The 24,344-nt window shown below is 57.8% G+C and overlaps 1 protein-coding gene across 1 annotated transcript; it reads left to right on the top strand.

The window, feature by feature from the left end:
- The first annotated feature begins 3,082 nt into the window (after positions 1–3,082).
- Positions 3,083–24,305, top strand: TATDN2 (TatD DNase domain containing 2). The gene is made up of 7 exons (XM_056129707.1): positions 3,083–3,177; positions 7,208–7,726; positions 16,694–17,557; positions 20,168–20,295; positions 22,248–22,431; positions 22,791–22,948; positions 23,206–24,305. Exons 1-6 carry the CDS (start codon positions 3,139–3,141, stop codon positions 22,929–22,931), a joined length of 1,875 nt encoding a protein of 624 aa, XP_055985682.1. The 5' UTR covers positions 3,083–3,138; the 3' UTR covers positions 22,932–22,948; positions 23,206–24,305.
- Positions 24,306–24,344: the final 39 nt, after the last annotated feature.

Below are 24,344 nucleotides of genomic sequence, written 5' to 3' on the forward strand. Positions count from 1 at the left end.
TCCCACACGGCGGGGCCCACCTCTAGGACCAGTTCCAGCAGTTGATGTAACCTGGAGGCCTCCAGGGGTCTCGGTGCAGCTCCTGACTCTTCTCTGCCAGCTGCGGGACCCCACACCTTCTTAAGGGGGGCAGCTGAGAACCACAGGCACCCCCTACCCGGTCACCCCACCAGTGGGGCTTTTATCTGACACTGTGGATCATTTCTGCCTGGATGAAGACGCCAGGGTCCGAGATCCTCCCGTCCGATGCCGCTGTGAATGAGTGAACTGCTGTGTTTCTGGAACTGGAGCTTCCTGGAAGGGAAGCTGCCCCCTCCTCTCCAGAAACCCCTGCCCCCTCGCTCTCCAGAAGCCCCCGGAAAAGCCCTGCTCAGTAAAGAGACTGCTGGAGTCTTGGGCTCAAGCACTGGGTGAGTTTCTGGAAGACCAGTAGGCTGACCCGTGTCCCGTGTCCAGAGACTGCCGCCCTCACACTCCCTCCATTGGACAACCTGTGCAGATGCATCTCATCTTGTGAGATAGAATAAAGGGGTCAAGCCCAGTGGTTCTCTGGCAATGGATTCTCTGTCTGTGTGGATTTGTTTGGAGAAGGTGCCCACATCTGGGGCAGGGGCCCTCTGGGAGAGGCCGAGGAGTTGGACCTGCAACGGGAAAGGTTGGCTAGTAAGGGCCAGAGTGATAGCACAGCGGAGAGGATGCTTGACGTGCAGGTATTGGACCCAAGTTCAATCCCTAGCACCACATAAGGTCCCCCAAGCTGCCAGCAGTGATCCCTGAGCACAGAGCCAGGAGTAAACCCTGAGCATCACTGGGTGTGGTCCCCCAAACAAAAACAAAAGGTTGGCAGATAATCCCAGGGTCCAGACTCACTGACATCCTCAGTCTCTTCATCTTTATTAAGGTGGGAGAGACTGCCTGCAGGCCAGGGCGCTAAGCCAGCTGCTTGTTCACTTCAAAAAAGTAGATTTCCAGAGGGACAATGACTGATCTCTTTTTTTTTTCTTTTTTTTTGAGAAGACCTGGTAAAGCAAAAAATATATGTCGGGGTACCTCTGACCTTTGGGGAGAATAAGAAATGCCTGTATCAGGGGCTACCACGGCTGCCCCACTTAAGCAGACACTTTCAGGTCCGGATGAGTACATGGAACCCACAGTGATCGCACAGCCTCATTTACCCATCAGGAACTGGCTCAGAGAAACCAGGTGACGCCCCCGGAAAGTGGCAGAACTGGGCCAGAGAGACAGTACAGTGGGTGGGGCGCTTGCCAGGATCCCCGACATCCCATATGGTCCCCGGAAGCACCCCAGGCGTAATTCCTCAGTGCAGTCAGGAGTAACCCCTGAGCATTGCCAGGTGTGGCCCCAAATCCAAAAACACAAAAGAAGAAAGTGACAGAATTGTAATTAAACTCAAAGGGGAAAAATAAAAAAAAAAAAGCAGAGCTCCTCAGAGTCAAAAGGCAAGGAGGGTTAAGACTTAGACAAATATTTGCAAGCCGCGACACTGTCCTTACTATTTAAAAACATGTGCAAATAAAAGAATTATTAAAATGAGGAAAGGAAATGAACCAGTGAACAGAAACAAGTTTTGACAGTGCAAAACATGGGAAAAAAAAAAAAAGTCCCGCCTCAATGATTTTAAAATTAAAAAAGGGTCTGGAGAGGGAGTGCCGCGGGGAGGGCGCTCGCCTGCCACGCAGCTGACTCGGGTTCGAGCCCCCACGCCCGCCGGGAGCGATTCCTGAATCAAACCCATCTGTGAGATCCAGCCACAGGCCACGAGGGTTGGACCTCAGGGTCCCCCAAGCCCTGCCCGGAGTGATTCCTGCGTGCAGGGCCAGGATCGAGCGAGCCCTGAGCATCGCCGGGTGGGGCCCCAAAACCAAAGGAAAAAGAAAAACAAAAAACCCAGCAAAACCCCAAACCCAGCAGAAATCAAAGGTCGGCCCAGGAGGTCTTCAACGACGGCGGAGCTCCTGCACGCGGCCCCGCGCCGGAAACTGCGGGAAGCGACCCGCGAGCCGGCCGGGTCCCGGTAGGGACCGAGCCGGGGCCCGAAACCCCCTCGAGGGGCGGGGACCGCGACGCCGCCCCTCTGCCCGGGGACCGCGGACGCCCCCTAGCGGCGGGAGGGCGCGGCCGGCGGAGCCGCGACCTCTTCCGCCCCACGGCGGTGGCCCCGCCCCGCGCGGCGGCCGACCAACGGGAGCACTCCGTAAGTCGGCGGGTCCCGCCTCCCTCGCTCCCGGCCAACCGGCGAGCCCCGTCTTGCCGGGAGTCCCGCCCCGCGCCGATCCGAGCAATGGGTGCCGTTGCTGGGCGCGGGTCCCGCCCCTGCCGCTGTCGGCCGCGGCCCTGGGCTCGTTCCGGCGGGCGGGCGCTGCGGAGGCCGGTGCGGGAGCTGCCGGCGAGGCCGGGCCGGGGCCGCGCGGCTGGGCGAGGCTGCTCGTGGGCGCGGCGGCGGCCGGGCCGGCACCGACGGGGACCGCGCCCGGGCGCGCTCCGCGGCGGCGGCGGGGCGTGAGGCGGCGGAGCGGGGCGGCCCTGCCCGGCCCTGGGGCTCGGCGGGCGGCGCCGCGGGGCTTTGTGGGGCCGAGCGGCGCGTCGACGTCTCCCGCGAGCCCGGACCGGAGCCCGGAGCCCGGAGCCCCGACGGGCGCCCGCGAGCCCGGAGCCGATGCCGCGCCGGGCCGCCGCGGGAGCGCGAGTGTGATGGGCAGCGGCGAGGGCGAAGGTCAGTGGCGCGCCCCGGCCGGGGCGGCGGGGCGGCGGGGGCGGCGGGGCGGCGGGACCCGGGCCTCACGCGCGCCTCTCCCGCCGCAGGTGCCCATGGCGTCGGAGCGGCGCCAGGTCCGCGAGCACCGGAGCAGCACGTCGGCCGCGGGCCCCCGCAAGCGCAGCTGCCCCCGGGAGCCCGGGCATGAGGCCGCCGCCGCCCTGAGCCCCGCCGGCGCCCGCAGCCCCAAGCGCCCCAAGGCCGCCCCGGGAGGCGGCGATGCGGCCGGCGCGCCCAGGCGGCCCCGGGGCTCCTCGCGCCCTCGCGACTCGTCCTCGTCGTCCCCCCGCGGCCGCGTGACTCGGACCCCGCGGGGCTTCCCGTCGCCCGCGGGCCCCCCGCGCCGCTGCCCGGAGGAAGCGATGGCGTCCCTGGGGGAGGAGGCGGCGTGCAGCCTGAAGGTGCGGGGCCGGGGCCGGGGCCGGGGGATGGGGTGGGGGGCCGGGCCGCTCCGGGGTCTTCCCCTCACTTCCGGCTCGGCCGCGGGCCTGGGGGAAAGCCCCCGCGTGGGTGTGCGCGCCGCCCGCCTGCGAAACGACCGGGTTTGTTGGGGGGCCACGCCCTGTGACCTCGCCCCGCCTGGAGCTCGGCGTTGACCTCTCCCCTCCGACCCTCGTCCTGCCCGGGTGTGGTCTCCGCTCGCAGGGGGGGTGGGCTGCTGACAGCCGCTCTCGGGATCGCTTTCGCCTCCGGATCAGACTCTCCCGGCCAGGCTGGAGCCTCCTGGCAGAGCAGCAGCCCAGCCCCAGGCCCTGGTGCTTTGAACCGCGCTCTCGGGTTCCAGGACTCGCGCCCCGCCCTTGACGCCACTGGGCACCCCAGCACCGGAGGCCTTTGGCTCCCGGCGGGGCTGACTTGGGTCGGGTCTCCACTCTTGGTCCCCTCCAGGGGTCTCCGTCCCGGAGGGCTGCTGGGGAGCGGACACAGGTCGCCTCTCGCTCGTTTCATGCTGGCCTTCAAAGAAAACAGGAGAGCGGCCAGAGTGGTAGTACAGCCAGTGGGGCGTTTGCCTTGCGCATGGCCAACCCGGGTTCGATCCCTGGCATAACGTATGGTCTCCCGCGCCCTGCCAGGAGTAACCCCTGACCATGGCCCAGTGTGACCCAAAAAGCCAAAAAAAAAAAAAAAAAAGGAAAAGAAAGGATTCAGAATTCCTGCCCCGGGCACAAGGGATAGGACAACAGGTAGGGTGTTGTTCGCTCTGCCGCCAGCCGGGTTCAATACCCGTCACCCCAGATGGTCCCCAGAGCCCTGCCAGGAGTGAACCCTCAGCGCCCTGGGTGTGACCCCTCCCTCTCCAAAAACAAACCAAAAAGATTTCTCTGTATTCTGCGACTTCCCAGGTGTCCCGGCCGGGCATGTTCTAGGCCCTAGAAGATGAGGGGTTCTACAGGTGGAGGCTGCCTCTTGGAAGAGGAACAGAGGGAGGCTGGGGCCCCTGGGGCTTTGCAGTGTGCATTCAGTGTCGGGATTCTTCAGGCCACATTTCTGTTTATCTGTACTTAATAGGTCTGTTGCTGGGGCCAGCATGGGGCAGGGGGCATTGGTGGTCCCCTAAAAAGTCGGTGTGTGGTGCCGGGTTTGAACTCCCATCTCACACATGCTGGGCCGTGCTTCACCCCAGGGCCTCTCCCAGGCCCTGGGAGGCTCTTGGGGATGGAAGAATGAAGGCGAGAGGAGCGGGTGATGGGGGACAGTGTGTGTCCCTAGGCCGTCAGAAGAGGCAGGTGTGGGACACTGCTGGTTCCTGCATGGGGAGAAGCAGGAGAAGATGTGAGAAGAAAAGTGGCAACCTCCCTGGCAGAATGTTTGGGCACCCAGGACATGCAGCTGCCAATGTCCTGGAGCCAGACTTCGGGTGTCCAGGCTGTGTGGGGAGGGAGAGTCGACCCACACCTGCCCCCTGCCAGCACAGACAGCTTCTCCTTTGTGGAGCGGAGGTCTGGTTCCTTTGTTTTGTTTTTCTTTTTGGGTCACGCCCAGCAATGTGCAGGGGTTACTCCTGGTTCACGTGCTAAGGAATTACTCCTGGCGGTGCTCGGTGGACCATATGAGATGCTGGGAATCGAACCCGGGTCGCCCGCATGCAAGGCAAACACCCTACCCGCTGTGCTATTGCTCCAGCCCCGGGTCTGGTTCCTTTGTACCTCTTTTCTGTGCCCTGCTTTCAGCCCATGCCCCCTGCGCCGTGGAGTGCTTATTGGTCCTCCTGGTCTGATGCTCAGCCTCTGACCTTGTGTCTTCATTGCTCTGCAGCTTTCCAGGAAGTCCGGGGCATCTGGTTCTGCCCCTAGAGGGCACAGGGCACTTCCCACCTCTGTTAAAAGTGGTGGGCAGGCTGGCTGGCTGGCTGGCTGGCTGGCTCTTGTTCTGAAGCCGAAGCTGTGGCCGATTCCTGACCTCTCCCTGCCACAGAGACTGACTCCAGGGCACGACCATGGGCCTCCTGCGAGATTTTAGGAGTCTGTAGTTTGGGGCCAGTTAGATACACCGCACGTGGGATAGCTGCCCCAGGTGCCCTGGCACCACTGCAAGGTCTCTTCAAGCCCCACCAGCAGTGATCTCTGAGCACAGCCAGGTGTGGCCCCAAGTCAGAAAGACAAAACTAATCTACAGTTCACTGTGATCCTTGTGTTTGCCTTTTCTGTGCTCTTGTCCTTGAAGGGAAAAAGGGCTGGTGAGGACTGGAGCAGTGGGACAGCAGGCAGGGTGCTTGCCTTACACGTGGCTGGCCTGGGTTTGATCCTCAGTACCCCGTATGGTCCTTGAGCCCCACCAGCAGTGATCTCTGAGCACAGAGCAAGGAGTTAGCCCTGAACACTGCTGGGTGTGGCCCCCAAAGACTAAAAAGGGGGGTCATTAGTGAGAAGTAGGGGTTGGGAAGTTGATGTGTCCTGTGGGTGGCCCCAGAGAACCTTTACATTTATTTGATTTTTTTTTTTTTTTGCATCAGTCACAGTGGTGCTCAGGAGTACTTCTTGGTTTCGTGCTCAGAGGTGGCTCCTGGTGTTGCTGCAAATGGCACAGGGTCTGCGTGCAGAGAATGTGCCTTCAGCCCACTGAGCGCTCGCCCCCTTGTTCATGCACAGTTTTTACTAATTTTCTTAAGTAAGGTAAGGTAGAAAGAAAGCGAAAATGGCCCTTCATCTTCCTTTCCACATAATCTTTGAGACTCATTAAAAAATGTCTCATACAGGAGCAATAGTACAGTGAGCAGGCCCTTATCTTACATGCTGCTAGTCTGTGTTTGATCCCCAGCACCCCATCTGGGCCCCCCCAAACCCATCAGGAGCGATCCCGGAGTGCAGGGCCAGGTGTAAGCTCTGAGCGCAGCTGTGTGTGGCTTCAAAACAAATGACCACTCAAAGTGAGAAAACTCGGAGAGGCCCAGAGTGAAAGCTGTTCTGTCTTTCCCCACAGTCAGCAGCTAAGAAGGGGTCTAATTCTAGACAAAAGCACCATGCCCATAAGAAGGACGGGTGCTCTTGGAGGGGGCATTTTTCGCTGTACTAGAATTGCATAAAATAGATGCTTCGCACCTTCTTCGCTTTCCGGAGTTCTGCCTGCTGGGTGGATCTCTGTCCGTTCAGAGGTGGGGCGCTGGGGTGCTGGCTCACGCTCTTTCTCCGCAGCTCCCTCGTCCTTGTGATCGCTGCCTTGCTCGCGGGGGCTTTGGCTCTGTCGGGGTGTGCAGGCTTCTGGTGTGAGGCGGAGGTCTTTTCTCCCAGGGGACTTGCGGGCCTGTAGCACCCTGAAGCCCAGGGGCTAGGCTGGCTCTCTGCTTTGGCCTAGCTCTGGGAAGGATTTTACCCCCAGTTAGGACTTGCTGTAGTATAGAATCCTGAAGTCCAGCTGCGCACCCAGGTATGGTCCCACCCCTGGGCCCCCACTGAAGAGCCAAGCCCCCTCCTATTCCCAGGAAGTGGCTTTGGGGACAGTCCTCAGGGTTCAGCATGAAGGTGGGGAGAAGTCTTCACTTCTAGAAGAGATGGGGCCAGGGCAGGGCTCTCGGGCTCCCACCCCATTGTGGACCAGGCACGGTAGGGGTGAGTTAGCCAAGTTCGGGAGGTCCAGGCATGCCTGCATGAGGCACTTGGTCTCCAGGTCCCTGACTTGAGTGGTTGGGCCAGGAGGCTCCAGGGCCCGGCAGGCACCCGCATCACTAAACTGAGCGTGGCCTCCTGTAGGCACAGGGGTGCTGGAGGCCTTGTTCTTGGGTCTGTGGTCAGTGTCAGTGGCCGGGTGCTTTCCCAGGCCTTCGTGAGCTGGAAGAATGCCAGTGTGTTGTCTCTCACCGAGAAACATCCGAGGGGCAGGGTGGGCACGCCCCCCCCCCCCAGGATAGCCTGTCTTTGCTGCTGTCCCAGACCCACCGCTCAGGCCTAAAGCCACCCTTGGGCACCCCCCTTCACTATCTGCTTCTCTGTCCAGGTTAATTCCAGAAACAGTTGTCGCCATGCCACAAGCTCTGAGTTTGCAGCAGAGGCTGAGGGTCAGAGCGCCACAGGCGAGGAGGTGGGCAAGATGCAGAAGAGGCCGCGGGAGCGGCTGCGAGACCAGGGATCCACAATGATCTACCTGAAGGCCATCCAGGGCATCCTGGGCAAGTCCCTGCCCAGCCGGAAAGGCGAGACTGCCCCTCGGGCCCGACCAGCCAGGGGAGGCCTCGGGTCAGCTCCCCGGGAGAAACAGGAGAAGACGCAGGAGCCCGCCTGCGTGGGCCGAGCTGAGGAGGAGCAGACCAGGCCGGTACAGGCCAGCAACGCCAGAGTGGTGACTGAGCCCCCAGAGGAGGAGGAGGAGGAGGCGGAGGAAGAGGAGGAGGAGGAGGAAGAGCAGCCCCAAGCGGGGCCACAGGGCGACCAGAGGACTCTGTCCCCTGTTCTTGAGAACCTCTATCCCCCACTGCAGTTCCAGGATGAGGCAGACAGCCTGGAAGAAAGTCAGAAGGTGAGTCGGGCCCCCGCCGAGAGCTGGAGCTGCCTTGGGGTCCCGGGTCTGCTTGGGCCTGCCGTGACCAAAATGTAAGGGCCTGTGGCTTAGTGCCAAAGAATGTGGGGTCAGACCTGGCTGTGCCCCCCACCCCCACCCCCTCTTCTTCATCTTCTCCTCTGAACCATCTGCCCTGGAAGGATGACTTGATCATGGCCCTGGCCATCAGGGGCCAGGGCCCTCCACATGGGACCTGCTTATATTTCTCAGTCACTTCAGCACAAGATTGTTCCGAATTTTCCTCCCTCCCTCCCTCCCTCTTTTTCTGCTTTGGGGCCACACTTGGCAGTGCTCAGGGTTTACTCCTGGCTCAGTGCTCAGGGGTCACTCCTGGCAGCACTCGGGACTACATGGGGTGCTGAGGCTCAAACCCTTGTTGGTCACATGCAGGGCAAGCGCCGTCCCAATTGTCCTATCTCTCCATCCTAAATTTCTTTTCTTTTTGAGTGGAGGGAGGTTTGGGATCACACTGATAGTACCGAGGGGCCGCTCCTGGCTCAGTGCTCTGGAGTCACTCCTGGTTGGAGGACCCTGTGCCTTACTGGGGTGTAACTGTATTCCTTAGCCCCTGTGCTCTCCCTGGCCCTGCGCTCTACTTCTCTAAGATGTGTCATCTCTGTGACTAGCTCATCATGTGTTCTCTGCCCCCCACCCCATCTCAGTGCTTGGAGCTCGCTCTGGTGCTGCTGGGAGCTGGGTGATGCCTGGGATGGATCCTGGCCTCCCCCATGCAGGGCCTGCGCTCAGCCCTTTGAGCATCTTCCAGCTTTTCCTCTCTTGGGGTCTTCTCTGCTGGGGTCACCTAATCCCACATCTGGCAGTGCCTTCCACGCCCCAGGCAGCGTCCCTCTCTGGTCCTTAGATGCTTTAGTTTCCTGTTCTTTCCTCTGAGTGGTGAAGGAGAGTGTGCTTAGAGTATGTGCTGTTTTTCTCTGCTTCCGAGCTTTTTTGTTGGTTTGGGGGCCATACCCCTGTGCTTAGGGATCACTCCTGGCAGGCTCAGAGAACATATGGGGTGCCGGGGATTGAATCCAGGTTAGCCAAGGCAAGCGCTCTCTCCATTGTCCCATCACTCTGGCCTCAGTTTCAGAGTTCTGTTTTGTTCTTGGTCCACAGACAGTGCTCAGGAACCATGAGGTGCTGGGAATTGAACCCTGGCCTCCCACATGCAAACTCTGTGCAGTGGGCCCTGGAGTTATCTGGTCCTTGGCCTTTCTTAGACTATCCCGTAGTCTTTGGTGACACTATAGTATCATCTTCCTGAGAATGTGGAGTTTATTTATTTATTTTTTGAAATAAACATTTTATTTGGAGGGTTTTTTAAGTTGTGGAGGGGGAGAGAGTGAGAGAGAGAAACGCACTCAAGAGAGAACACAGGCTTCTCCAAGGGCGGAGAGAGCCCCTACACGCATCCTAACATTAGATACAAAAGTATGAGAGTACACATCTCAAGAGGGGAGATGCAACATGTGCACGGGCACAACATGTGCTCGGCCACGTGGGCACAAGCAGCACTTGGGCTCGAGCAGCATATGTGCACCGAGAATGTGAATTTTAGGTTCGTTTCAGTTTGTGCCTTTTTGAGTTTCGGTCTCGGCATCTTTGGCTGACTAGTTCGTCTCTGCCGGTTAGGCTTTCTGCAGGTGACTTGACTTTCTGATCAGCACTGCAGCTGGAGGTTCAGTGTCACAGAGCAGCTGACCCTCCGAGGGCCTCAGCACTGGGTAATGGCCACTTGGTGGCTTTTCTTGCTTGGTCCCCAGCTGCTGTGTCCTCTGCTTTGTGGCGGAGCTCCCTGGCCCCGTATGGGAAGTGTGTCCCAACAGACATTTCCATCTCCAGCTTCTCCTTCAATCTGAGAGGTCTGGTGTGGTGGAACCGTTTACTGGATTCTTCTCATTGTGGACATAGCTGTGAGCTGCCTGTGACCTCAATAACCTCTCAATAACCTCTTTGCTTTCTGGAGCCCACTGAGTATTTCACTCAACTCCTGTTTCTTCTGCATCAGACTCTCGATAGGTTTATGCCCGTTCAGGTCAGGTCCACTTCGTGTCATCGCCAGAGGGATTTTGGCAGGTAGGGAGTTCAGGGTCTTGTGCTCAAGTGTACCACCAACTCTAGGTCATTGTCTTCCTGACCCCCTAGCACTCCCCAGTGTGGATGTGCTTTCCGGATTCACACCTGGCTCTGTTGAGTGCCTGTTTGCAGGCAGCACAGTTGTGTGTGAGTTCACCACCCAGCTCTAATGCCTCAGCTGTAAGCAGGAGCGAATCCCGGAGCTGCTTTGCTTTTCAAAACTCTGTACACCAGTATGGTCTGATCCTGGCACCTCATCCCCTGCACCCCATATGACCCCCTGAGCCTACCAGGAGTGATTTCCTAAGGCAGAGACAGGAGTAATGCTGCTGGGTGTGGCCCCAAAACAAATGCAAAAAAGGTTAAAGGTTATTGATCGCAGTTAGACTCAAGGATCGGCCAGCACGCTCTGTGAAAGGCCTGGTAGCAGATAGTCCGTGTCTGCCTTTGTTCTGTTCAAGCATGAAAGCAGCCATGCGCACATCCGCTCACACAGACCGTCTTTCACACACACTGCTTCATACTCAGCACGCACAGACTCACACACATCCACTCACACCGTCTCTCACAAACATTCTCACACTCAGCAGTCAGCCTCACTCACCCACTCACACGTACCTTCCCTCATAACATCACATAGCGCTTACACACTCACACACACCTTCCCTCGAACATCCCTTCCCTCACACACTCTCACCCAGCCCTGACGGTCTCACAGATACCTTCCCTCGTATATGCACTCACACAGCGCTTAGAGTCTCACACATCCAACACGTCCCTTCCCCCACACACACACTCTCGCTTAGCACTCAGGTCTCACACAGTGCACTCACATACTTTTCTTCTCCCTCACACACACAGCACTCAGTCTCGCGCACATCCATTCATACGTACTGTCTCACACCCACTCGTATACACCTCCTCTCACGCACTCACACTTGGCACTCTCTCGCAAGCCTCCGCTCATGCATTCCTTCCCTTACACACACTCTCACAGCACTCACAGTCTTACATCCACTAACATTCCTGCTTCGTAGTACAGTTTGAAGTTGGAGGAGAAGATGTCACCCATCTTCTCTTTCCCGAAGAGTGTTTGGCTGTGCGGGACGGAGGGCTTATTGTTCCATATGCATTTCAGGAGTGTTGGATCTATTTCTCTGAAAAATGTCCTCAGTGTCCTTATAGGGATTGCGTTCAATCTGTACAATGCTTTGGGCTTTGCAGTATTGCCACTTAGAAGATGCTAATTTTCCTGATCTATGAGTAGAGGATGTGTTTCCATTTCTCGGAGTCCCTTTATTTCTTCTAGTGGTGTTTTTATAATTTTCTTTGTGTAGGATTTGTTGTCTTTTGGGGTCAGACCCAATGATGCTCAGGGTTACTCCCGGCTCTGTACTAAGGAATTGCTCCTGGCGGTGCTTGGGGAACCATGTAGGATGCTGAGGATTGAAACCTGGTCAGCTGCATGCAAGGCAAACTCCCTAACCCCTGTACTACCAGGCCCCTGTGTAGATTTTTTTTACTTAATTTAATTTTTATGAAGTTCTTCACAATATTTGATTACAATTTAATATTTGAACGCCAATCCCACCACCATTACACCTTCTCGCCACTTTATTTCCATCCTGAACCCCCAAATCTTGCCCCCAAAGCAGAACCGAAATAATTTATTTTGTATTGCTTGTTATGAATAATCCGCTAAAAATGAGACAAAGGTTTCTTAAAGGAAAGTGTAAGAAGGTTGTTGTATTTTACCCAGGAGCCATTCAGCCCTTCTATAAGAGATTAGTAACATGTTGTTAAAGGTTGAGGCTTGGGTGGAGCGATAGTACAGTGGGGAGGGCATTTGCCTTGCATGTGGCCGACCCAGGTTCAATTCCCAGCATCTCATATGGTCCCTTGAGCACCGCCAGTAGTAATAACCCCTGTGCATTACCGGGTGTGACCCAAAAAGCAAAAAAAAAAAAGGTTGAGCTTTGTGTGTGTGTGTGTGTGTGTGTGTGTGTGTAAATATATTTCCCTCTAAGCTTGGTTGCTCTGGGGGCTTCGGCAGGGTGACGCTCCCTCTGGGTCTGGGCCACTGGCTATTTCTTGGCTGTTGGTGCACTGAGCTGTGGGCACTGGGTGCTGGCCTCAGGGACACTAGGAGGCGCATGGACTTGGTCGGGCAAGCTGTGGTTTCTCTTCATGGGGCTGGTGGGAGTTTCTCAGCCCAAATTGCTATGTTCTATTTTTGGGCGGGGCTGGGTGTCTCCCCAATAGTCCTCAGAGAGTCTAGGGACTCCTCCAAGCAGTTCTCGGCCTGGTGAGCGGTCAGTGCCATGTCCCAGGAGGCTGTGCCATTACATGGACCCAGCGTTTCTGTGGGTGACCTGGGCCCTGGCAGTGCTGGGAATGAACCAGGGTCCCCGGTGCATAGTTTTTAGATCAAAGTTCTTTTTGTATGTTTTTGTTTTGGTTTCTTTTTGTTTGTTTTGTTTTTGTTCTTGTGCAGGGGACTATATGGGGCATAGGGGATCAAACCCGGGTTGGCCACTTGTCAGGCAAGGACCCTTCCCACTGTCCTGTAGCTCCTTTCCCGATGCTCTCAGCTCAGATCCTCCCAGTGCGCCTGCACTCTTCCCCTGAGCCTTTCTCGACCCGAAAGTTTATTTTTTATGTATTTTATTTTATTTTAATTTTTTTTGCTTTCTGGGTCACACCCGGCGATGCACAGGGGTTGCTCCTGGCTCTGCACTCAGGAGTCACTCCTGGCGGTGCTCAGGGGACCATATGGGATGCTGGGAATCGAACCTGGGTCGGTCGCGTGCAAGGCAAACGCCCTACCCACTGTGCTATTTCTCCAGCCCCCGAAAGTTTACTTTTAATTTTGGTTTTGGGGTGTACACTTGACATTCCTCAGGGACCACTCTGACATTTCTTGGGGGTGGCTCCCAGGGCTGCTTGTGGTGGTGCCCAGGATTGAGCCCATGCTTGCCCTCTGAGCACTTTCTCTGGCCTCGACTTCAGTCAAAAATGTCAAATGTTCTGGTTTGGAGTGAAAAAACAGTGGGGAGGGCGCTTGCCTTACATGTGGCCAATCCAGTTGGAATCCCCTGCACCCCATGTAGTCCTCTGAGCACCTCCAGGAGTGAACCCTGAGCACCCCTGGGTGTGGCCCACAAACTAGCAAAAAGTGAAGTATCGGATGTTCAAAGTCAGACTAGGGGGCCCTCCCCAGACCCCTCAGGACCAGTCCAGGAGTCCAGATCACATTGTTGCTATCACAGTTTGACTCATCTTTCAACTTAGGGAAGATTCTTGCTCGGATATTTTGCTTAATTAGGAACATAGTGGCAGGAAAGAATCTAAAATGGAAAAATAAAATCTAAAATGGGAAGCAGAAATTGGTCACTTCATTTTTGGGATGATCATCCCCAGTAGTGCTCAGGGGTTGCTCCTGGTTCTGCACTCAGGAGTCGCTCGTGGCAGTGCTTACAAACAATATGGGATGCTGGGGCTCGAACCTTGGTCATCTGTGTGCAAGGCACATGCTCTCCCTGCTGTACTGTCTTTCTGGCACCATTGTTTATTTATTTTATTATTTTAGTTTTTTTTTTTTAATGTAGGAGTACTGCTATTTATTCAGCCGCTGATTAGCTGATTGAATTGTGCATGAACTCCTCCTTACTTTTTTTTTCCCGTTTTTTATAATTTTATTTAGTGAATCACCATGAGAGCAGTTACAAAGCTTTCGGGTCTAAGTCTCAGTCATGCAATGAAACACCCGTACCTTCACCAGTGCCCATTTTCTACCCCCAGTAACCCCAGTATACCCCCATCCCACACCCTCTCCCTACCTGTGGGGCAGATGATTTCCACATTACTCTCTCTCTACTTTGATCACATTCAATATTTTGACACCAGACCCACCATTATTTGAGATTTTACCCCCAACACTCAGATCTACTGAAAAGGCAACAGTAGACAATTTGTTTTCTTTTGCTGGTTATGAATAACATATATTGTTGCATGGCTGAAGTAGTGGTCGCGCGATTTTGAAATTCCGAAATTTTAACACTTAAATCTGGAGGGATTTCTGCCAGAACCTGCTGTGTTCCGAGATTTGCTCCTGAGTCTCTGGGATCATGGCCGTTAAGCAGCTTGATCAGGAGCCAGAAAGGCCGTTCATGGGTGATGACTTGGGGTCTCATTGGGGTAGGGAGGACAGGACCGGCTCCACCTCCATCCCGTGAGGCCCAAAATGTCTCATCACTGCAGACCCAAACCTGACTGACGGCCACCGAGCCACCAGGGGGAAGCAGGCAACACCCTTTCCCCCCCTGGGATGGCCTGGTGACAGTAACCTACTGCATGATCCAGACGCATTTCTGCCAAAAGCCGCTGGGTTTCGAGATTTGTTTCTGAGTCTCTGGGATCATGGCCGTTAAGCAGCTTGATAGGAGCCAGAGAGGCCGTTCGTGGGCGATGACTTGCGGTCTCGTTGGGACAGGGAGGACAGGACCGGCTCCACCCCCATCCCGTGAGGCCCATTAGTTATTCTTTTTTTTTTTTTGCTTTTTTTTGGGGTCACACCCAGTGATGCGCAGGGGTTACTCCTGGCTCATGCACTCAGGAATTCCTCCTGGCGGTGCTCAGGGGACTATATGGGATGCTGGGAATTGAACCCGGGTCGGCCGCGTGCAAGGCAAACGCCCTACCCGCTGTGCTATAGCTCCAGCCCCTAGTTATTCTTTTAATTTGTGGGCTTGGGGCAACTCCTGGGCCGCTTGGGACCATATGCAGTGTTGGGAATCAAGCCAAGGTTGCTACATGCAAGGCAAGAGCTGTGACCTTTTTTCTTTTGTTTTATTTTTTGTTTTCTTTCTGGGTTACACCTGACGGTGCACATGGGTTCCTCCTGGCTCTGCACTCAGGAATTACCCCTGGCGGTGCTCAGGGGACCATATGGGATGCTGGGAATCGAACCTGGGTCGGCCGCGTGCAAGGCAAACGTCCTACCCGCTGTGCTCTTGCTCCAGCCCCAAGTGCTGTGACCATTCTTCCCTCTTCGGCACCATTTTACTGGTTAGCATCACTTACCGGGGGTGCAGTGGTCTGGATCAGAGGGTCCCAGCTTAGTTGGCCCACTGCCCCCTTTTTTGTCTCTGCTTTTTCTTTTATGGGCCAGTGATGCTTCTGACTCCGCTCTCAGGAATCACTCCTGGCAGTGCTCAGGGGGCCTTATGGGATGCCAGAGATCAAACCTGGGCAAGGCAAACACTGTACCTGCTGTAATATTGCTCCAACCCACCTACTTCCCTGTTTTCAGAAAATAATCATTCTGCCCCTGGAAATCTACTTTTAAGCCGTCATCTCCCTCATCATTTAGCACCCTGCTTTAGATAACACTGGTCTAGATAATAGTAGAAGCAACAGTTTTTAATTACTTTTAATTTTTCCACTTTACTGTGGTTTATAAAATTGTTGATGATGCATTTGTTACAGGCATTCAGTATTCCAGCACTAATCCATCCACCAGTCTGACGTCCCTCCAACACTGCCCCCATTTTCCCAGTCTCTTCCGGAGTTAGCACCCTTAGCAGGCACAAAATTTATTTTGGGTTGCTTGTTACCACTAAATGGCTAATGAAATTATCACAAAACACTTCAGAAAAAGAAAATTAGTGAAAACTGTTGTATCTCAGGGTGGGGACTTTCAGTCCTATCTGAGGGCTTACTAAGTTGTTGTTGCTGGTTGAGCCTTCTGTGCTAATGTTTTGTTTCCGGGGCTTAGTTGGCGTCTGTGTTACTTTACTGTCTAAGCTGTCTGCTACTGCACCTGTCAGTATGGTAGAGTTTGGAGGTGTCCTGTGCGAATATTTGAGTGGGCAGTCAGCTTCATGGCAGTTGTGGGGGTGGGGGAGGCTGCCCTCCCCCACTCTGAGAATGCCCCAGAGTTCTCAGCCAAACAGCCGGTGTACCTGAAATTTTTGGCAGTTTGACTTCTCCGCAGAGCTGGGTGGGGAGGACAGTTGGCTTCCAGGCAGGGTGGCCTGTACATGAGAAGCAACAATCTTTTGTTTCATTTTTAAGGAGAGGATATATATATATAAGCTCTTTGGTGTTTCCTGTGAGTGATATTTGCCTCGGAAAATATCAGGTGAGCAGCTCTGAAGCCCTCTTGCTCCAGCTGTCTGTCGGGCGAGGGGGCATTACCTGGAAGTAATTGCCTTGGGGCTGCCTTGGCGCTCAGCAAAGTAGCATTTCTGTGTTTCTCCAGCCTTCCCTGCATCGGAGAGCACGGTGCTGCCTGGGACCTGCAGGACCTCCAGCCTGCGCCCCAGAGCCCCTGACTGGGCTGGGAGCCCCAGAACTGCTGTTTTACCACATAGACGCCACAAGCAAGGCTGCGGGTTCGCTCTGCCAGGCTCAGCCTTTGGCTGCACAGTTGCTCTGATTACCTGACTGCCTGGAGCCGAAATAGCTCTGTGGCTCAGAAACTCCGAAAGGGGTAGTTGTGCGGAGGGGGTAGTGCCAGGTCGCACCCGGGGTCTTTCCTAGGGCCCCGTTCAGACGGGGGAGCAGGAGCTTCAAAGGCGGGTTGGCTCTGGGGCAGCATCTATCCAGGTTCTGGGCGGCCTGACTTCGTCTGTGTCCTCCCCGGGAGGAGCTGAGCCCTCTGACTCCCCTGGGGTGTTGCAGGGACTCTGACGCCTGGGGGCTGGAAGGATCAGGTAGAGCACCCCAAGGGGAAGGTGTTGGGTCCGGCTGAGCAGTTGATCCCTCAAACGGGGCATTTTCTGGGGGTCTCGGGGAGCCGGGACCGTGCCAGTTAAGGGACTCACGTGCTCACCTGTCTCTCTGCAGACGGAGGCCCGGGAGGTGCTGCTGGAGTCCAGCTCCTCTGGGAGTGACTGGTCTGATGTGGACGACGTGACCAGCATCCGGTTCTCGCAGGAGGAGCCTGTCTCGCTGAGACCCTTGGCGGTCCCCGAGCCTTCGGCTTTCCCCACGGACTATGTCATGTACCCGGCCCACTTGTACAGCAGCCCATGGTGCGGCTACGCCAGCTACTGGGCCAACAGCCCCAAGCCCTCGGCCTTCTCCGGAGGCGGTGGCCACGCCCCAGCGCAGGCGCAGGCGGACAGGAGCGGCCGGATCCTCCGCAATGACTGTCCCCCCAGCTCCACCGTGAGCCCCCAGAACTCTTCCAGGGAGCAGAAGGTGGCGGAAGAAGGCCGGTCCCAGAGCTCGCGGGCCCCACGATTCTCCAGAAGCTCGGAGGAGGTGAAGGAGAGGAGAACGTTCCAGGAGGAGACGCCGCCGCCGCGTCCGAGCTCCCTGCCCAGGGGCCATCTGGGGGCCAGCCTGGAGGAGGGCTTTATCGACACCCACTGTCACCTGGACATGCTCTACGCCAAGCTGGCCTTCAAAGGCAGCTTCGCCAAGTTCCGAAAGATCTACAGCAGCTCCTTCCCGCGCGAGTTCCAGGGCTGCATCTCGGACTTCTGTGACCCCCGCACGCTGAGTGACGGCCTGTGGGAGGAGCTGCTGAAGGAGGACCTGGTGTGGGGGGCCTTCGGCTGCCACCCCCACTTCGCACGCTACTACAGCGACAGTCAGGAGAGGAATCTCTTACACGCCCTGCGGCATCCCAAGGCCGTAGCCTTTGGCGAGATGGGCCTGGACTACTCGTACAAGTGCACCACGCCCGTCCCCGAGCAGCACAAGGTACGGGTGTGTCTGGGGCTGGGGCCGGGCCGCGCCTCCGCGCTAGGTCACTTGTCACGAGCTGTCAAGATGGAGGTGCTGAGCCACACTCTGTCACTGCTTTTTCTTTCAGCGATCTGCTGGGTTTGTAGTTCCCCCGTTCCACCCCTTTCCCTTCTTGGCTGGGTTCTGGGTTCGCACACATGATGGCTGGCCTGGTGCTCGCGGGCTCCCCACTCCGTGCTGCTCCCTTGGGCCTGGCTGCCGTGTGGCCAGAACCCCCTGTGGTTCTGGGGATCGTGGGCCTTGTGCCCCGACAGACAGGGGATTTGAACCTGTGACTGTCCTGGTGCTGGGCCTGCGCCCGGAGCCCTGTGCTGCTCCTCCCCCTCCATCCGCATCCCAGAGCCCCAGCTCTGCCCTCCCTTGGGAGTCTTTGTGGTTCGGCCTGTTAAAACACCAGGTCGCTTGTTTGCCTCTCTCTTCGGAGGCAGCCAGTAGTTTCGTGTTTGCGGGGCCCACACCTACCAGTGTGTGGGGCCTCCTCCGGGCTCACCACCTGATCACAGCCTGCCCAGCTACCTCTCTGACCTTATAATCCTTTTTTTTGTTTGTTTGGGGGGCCACACCCAGTAGGGCTCAGGGGTTGCTCCTGGCTCTGCACTTGGGTACCGCTCCTTGGGGGACGGTATGGGGAGCCAGGGATCAAACCCAGGTCGACTGTGTGCAGGACCAGCGCCCTATCCACTGCACTGTCACGCCCGCCCTGATATGCCCCGACATGCCCTTGATCTGCTTCGTCAGATTCCCATCAGGACTGAGCACCAGTGAGGAGTCCCCTGCAGCTCAGAGGCCCTGAGGGAGAGGGACCGTCTGAGTGGTGGCTTTTTCCCAGCCCGGCTCCTGCCTGGAGAGGACTGTCTGTCCCTCCACACTCCCCCCAGAGCCCTTCTGCCCACTGGGGGGATCCCGCCCAGCTCAGCGAGGTTGCCTGATCAGCTGGGCAAGCAGCTCGATGGCATCTGTGCCCACTCAGCTTCTGCCACGGTGCCTGTTGCGGACAAGCGCTGTGGCCCTGGTGGCTCCTCCCGTGCCATCATGTGCTTCCTCCTTCCACGTAGCTGCCCCGAGCCGGAGGCCAGTCAGGAAGGACAGGAAATGTTTCTCTCCCCTTCTCAAATATGGCTCTTCCCACTGCCCTCACTTCTGCTGTTTCCTCACTCCTGTCTCAGGCTGCCAGTTTCTCCCCTCCGGGTGATGGGGGTATGGCAGGGCAGGAGGGGTCTCCGTGTCCAAGATAAGGCCCTTCTCGACTAGAAGTGCTTGTGAGATATGTGTGACTCTGCCCTGGGCTAGTGGGCTGGTGTGTGGGGGCGACGTCCTGCCACTTGGCTCGGAACATGCAGACACTTTCTTTTCGTCAAGAACCTGGGCCAGCCCAGTGCCCTGCCAGGCCGGCCTGTACTGTGATAAGGGACTCTGGGATTGCACGTGGGCATGTCGGTCGGTGGCCCCTGACCATCACCCAAAGTCGCTGCTTTTTGTTTGACACGCAAACTGAGGTATGTCCCCCCACCGGGTGCTGTGCCGGTGGGCTTGCGCTCCTGGTCGTCTCTAGCCTTCCTCCTGCGCTGATGATGTCATACTCTCAGAGAAGAGTAAGAATGGGCGTAACGGGCCGAGCGATAGCGCAGCGGGAAGGGCATTTGCCGTGCCTGGGGACACCCCAGGTTTGGTCCCCGGCACCCATATGGTCCCCTGTGTACCACCAGGAGGAAGCCATAAGCACTGCTGAGGGTGCCCCCAACGCCCCCTCCAACCCCCAAATTAAAAGGATCAAGTGTATCTGCAGGTGCTTACGTAGACAGCCCTGAGGGTGGAGGAATGATGCGACCAGGGCTGGAGCGAGGGCCCAGGGCTCAGGCGCTTGCCTTGCGTGTGGCCAACTCTGGCCCTGGCACCACACGGGCCCTTAGCACCATGGCGATGGAGGCCAGCAAAACGAAGCAAGCATCTTGCAGGCAGTGGTTGGTATTTGGGACGGAAGGTGAGCGGGACTCAGGCGCTTGCCTGGGACATCCGGTTCAGAAGCCAGAACCAAACAGCAGCTTCAGTATTCGTTCAGCGGTTGTTGAGCTCCTGAGAGGCAGCCGTCATGCTAGTCTGTCTGTCTGGGCTCCGAGGAGCAGGGCCCACCCACCTGCTCCCACCCAGGCCTGTGGATCTGTAAGGAGATCTGCCAGGAGCTGGGGCTACGCTGCTCTTGGGGTGCGGAGCAGACAGGGACACCGAGGGAAGGACGTTGAGTCTGTGCCCCCTCCCAACCCCCATAGCTCTCTGCTTGGGCTCAGGTCATGCGCTGGCCTCACTGCTGGTTCTGGGGGGCATTCAGGCACTGCCTAAATCTCACTGCCGGTTCTCTAGGGGTGGGGGTGGGGGGGCTCAAACCTCATCGCAGCTGTTGGTTCACCTCAAGGTGCTTGGGCAGCCGTCAAGCCAGACACCGTGCATGCTCCAGGCCTGTGGCTCTCTGGCCAGTCAGCCGGTAAACTTGTGACTTGTGCGCCCCGGGCCCGTTGCTTTGGGGAGCAGCTTGCCAGGTGCCCTACAGTGTCGCCTCTGATTCCCCAGGTGTTCGAGAGGCAGCTGCAGCTGGCCGTGGCGCTGAAGAAGCCCTTGGTGATCCACTGCCGGGAGGCTGACGAGGACCTGCTGAGTATCATGAAGAGACTGGTGCCCCCGGACTACAAAATCCACAGGTCAGTGCGAGCCCCCCACTTGCTGTGCGGCCCCCAACTTTCTATGTGAGCCCCACTCAAGCCCCCCTCACTTCCTGTTCGAGCCCCACTCAAGTCCCTAAACGCACACATACTTCCTGTGTGACCCTCATTCAAGTCCCTCCCACACATACTTCTGTGTGAGCCCCACTCACTTCCCCTCACCCCCCAACTTCTGTGTGCGCCCCATGTGAGCCCCACACAGCTCTACAGAAAACACACAGTTTAGTTCCATCGCTCCCAGACAGTCCAGGATTCAGTTAAAAAGGAGATTTCTGACATGCACTGCACTGCACTGTCCTCCCGTTGTTCATCAGTTTGCTCGAGCGGGCACCAGTAACATCTCACAGCAACATCTCACAACAAAATGTGAGACTTGGCTGTTGCTGTTTTTTGGCATATCGAATACATCACGGGGAGCTTGCCAGGCTTTGCCGTGCAGGCGAGATGCTCTCCGTAGCTTGCCGGGCTCTCCGAGAGGGGCGGAGGAATCGAACCCAGCTCAGCCAGGCTTTTTGCACACCAGGCAAACATCCTACCGCTGTGCCATCGCTCCAGCCCTTCTGACATGAAACCAGTTTTTATTTATAACATAGCAACTTCATATGGTTTTCCATATTCTGAATCCTAACTGAATAGAGAGGGGATCTAGGATTTATATATGTTTATATAACAGATTTTGTGCTGTGCCTGATGGTGCTAAAGGACTTAATTCTGTTACTCCTGGCTCTGTGCTCAGGAGTTGCTCCTGGTGGGGACCCCGGGGACCATATGGGATGCCAGGGATGCACCCTGGGTCAGGCGAGGGCTTTGCCTCTGTGCCTTCCCCTGCAGCTTCAGGTCTCAGTCGTGGAGCCTGAGACTCAGAACATTCCAGGGCCCCTCATAGGCGCTTCCTTCTCTGTCTTTGGGAGCCTGTCCCCCACAGTGTTCAGGATGACTAGGGTCACTGAGTGGTGTCTTGGGGTCTTGGTTTGGCTGGAAAACTGCTGGCCTGGCAGGAGTGTTGTTTGACCCCAGGCCCCTGTGTGGATGTGAGAGCTATAGGTGGGGCTAGTGGCCAAGGAGCCAGGAGGGGAGGCCCACTACACCGGACAGGGGATAGAGGGGGGCTGCCCTGTGGGCACCCAGCAGGCACCTCACCGTGTGAGCCAGTGAGGAAGCAGGGTCAGTCATATGTGCACACAACAGACACACACATACACATACACATGTCCTCTAAGAGAACACCGAACACCCTCTTTGTGTTCTTCACACAGCGTGTACGTACACACACACATACACCTCTAAGAGGACAGACACACGCTTAGTGCTCCCTACACATGTAGACGCACATGCACAGACACATTCACACATCCCCAAAACACACACACCCTCTTAATGCTCCCCACATGATGTGTATGTGTACACACACATACACTCTCTAAAGACACAGATACATACCGTCTCAGTGCTTCCCACACAGCGTGTACACTTGTGTGTATATACACACACCCTCTGAGGACACAGACACATTCTCTCAGTGCACTCCAGAGCATACATGTGTGTGCACGTGCACACACACGTGTCTGAGGACACGATATGCTCTCAACCCTCTCATTGCTCCCCCGCCTGCGCATAGACACCACCGCTGCTTCTAACGCATCACACAGGGGTGTGTACATAAGTGTGCACACAACACTGGGAGGCGGCATGTACACACTCGCACCCCGAGATGTGCACACCCGAGGGGTGCCTCAGCCGAGCCGCCCAGTGAGGGGAGCTCTAGGCTCAGGGCATTGGTGGGCACCAAGGGCAGCTCCTGTGCAGAGCGTCGGGGCCACTCCCCAGCCCCCAGCCCGTGGCCTCGCTTGCCTGGGGCTAGGCCGTCCCCTCCAGCACCGGGTGCCGGGAGGGCCTCGGCTGTCCCCAGCCCCCACCTCTGCTCTCCGCAGGCACTGCTTCACGGGCAGCTACCCGGTGATCGAGCCGCTGCTGCAGCATTTCCCCAACCTGTCGGTGGGCTTCACGGCCGTGCTGACCTACAGCTCCGCCTGGGCTGCCCGCGATGCGCTGCGCCAGATCCCACTCGAGCGGATCATCGTGGAGACGGACGCGCCCTACTTCCTGCCTCGCCAGGTAGGAGGCCGCGCTGCCGCACAGCGCGGGCAGGGCCAGCGCCCCTGGGACCCCCACCCCCACCCTCCCCGGCCGCCGCCTGGCCGCCCTGGCTATTCCTCGGCGCTGCCTCGGGGAAGCTGAAGGGTCACCGCTCTCTTCCAGGCAGTGCCAAGCCCTACCCCGTAGAGGGCGGCCCAAGGAAGCGCGGGACCCCGCCACCCCGAGCCCCAGGGCTAGGATCTCCCTGCGCCGGCAGGTAACGGGGTCCCCACAGGGCAGCCCCAGAGGTCCTCGCCGGGCCGGGCCGGGCTGGGGGATTGCGGCGTGCCGCTGCCAGCAGGGGCCCCGCGACGGCCGCGACCTCTGCTGTCTTGCAGGTGCCCAAGAGCCTGTGCCAGTACGCCCACCCGGGCCTGGCCCTGCACACTGTCCGCGAGATTGCCCGTGTCAAGGAGCTGCCCCTCTCACACACGCTGGCCACGCTGCGGGAGAACACCGGCCGCCTGTACAGCCTCTGAGTACCGCTGCTGCCAAGGTGCCTGCCTCTGCCCCTGTCCCCGCATCCCCCAGTGTCCCTCCATGTCCCCTGGTGTCCCTCCGTGTCCCTGTGTCCGTGTCCTTGTGTCCCCATGTGTGTCCCCGTGTCCTCGTTTCCTTTGTGTTCCTGTGTCCCCTGTGTTCCCATCCCCCCCAACCCCCCACCCCCGTGTCCTTGTTTCCTCCTGTGTCCTCCCACAGCCATCTCCTCCCTGAGAGAACTGCATCTGACCCTGCTTCCTCTTCTCTCCACAGCCCTCCAGGACCACCCGCGGCCACTGCCAGTCTGTGCCCTGCAGAAGGGGGAGCCCAGCGGGCAGATCCTTGGGGACCTCCTGCAGCTCTGTGGGCGGGGAGGGGGCACGGGAGCATCCCCCGGGCCCCGGGACTGTGCATGGAGCAGGGGGTGGGCGCTGTGGCCATCTTGTTCTCTGCGGCCTGGACTTGGTGCCTCTGGCTCACCTGAGCTCTTGGGCTGCAGCTCGGTCCCAGCTCAACATCCCGGGAATGGACTTCTGGGGGGCACCTGCTGGAGCCCCATCTCAGGCCCGTCTTCCTGCACCCACGGAGCCGCCCTCGCACCCTGTCACACGGCACGGCTGCCCGCAGCCACCCGTCCCACAAGCAGAAGGACTCCACCGCTGCTCTTTGGCTTCTGCCACCTTTGCTATGGAGGGGACAGAGGGACACCTGCCGTCCCGGCCCCCAAAGGTGTTTCTGCTTCCTGGTGCCAGGGGCACAGCTGACAGGCCTCTGGCTCACCACAGAGGCTTCTGCTGGCCTGTGTGGGCCCTGGCCGCCCCTTCTGCGTGCTGGATCCGGGTGGACCTGCCGCAGCGTGTTATCATGGACAGCCCCTGTGCCCTGTGTCTGGGAAGTGCTGGGCTCTGGGGCCTCCGTCCCAGGCCCGCACTTGCCCACCTCCAGGGGAGCTGGGGCTCTTGGACCAGCAGCGTGGATCGTATGGGGAACCGGAAGGTACCCTGTGAGCTTGGACATACTGAGGGAGCAGCCTTGATCTTTGACGACGGAATGGCTGTGTGGTAGTGGTATCTGGTTCCTCTGGGCTCTGGTGTGGCACTGGCACTGCATGGTGGCCAGGAGGAGCTGAGGCGTACAGCTGGCCCCAGCCAGGCAGGACACCCCCCCACCCCCACCCCCCAACAGCCCTTGGTGCTACATGCTCTTCCCTCCAGGCGTGGGTGAGTGCTTCTGGGCTCAGACGCCGCGAACAGGGCAGGGCCGTGGGGATGCAAGTGCTGGACGGTCTCTGGCCGCTCAGCTGGTGGCCAGCGCACTGCTGGAAGGCCTCTGTCCCCTCCCCTGGCGTCTCTTTCTGGAAATAAAGCAACGGATCCTCAACCACACGTGTCTTCCCACTTCTTGGCATTTGT

Source organism: Sorex fumeus, unplaced genomic scaffold (assembly GCF_029834395.1).
Source record: "Sorex fumeus unplaced genomic scaffold, SorFum_2.1 ptg000072l, whole genome shotgun sequence".
Lineage (NCBI taxonomy): Eukaryota > Metazoa > Chordata > Mammalia > Eulipotyphla > Soricidae > Sorex > Sorex fumeus.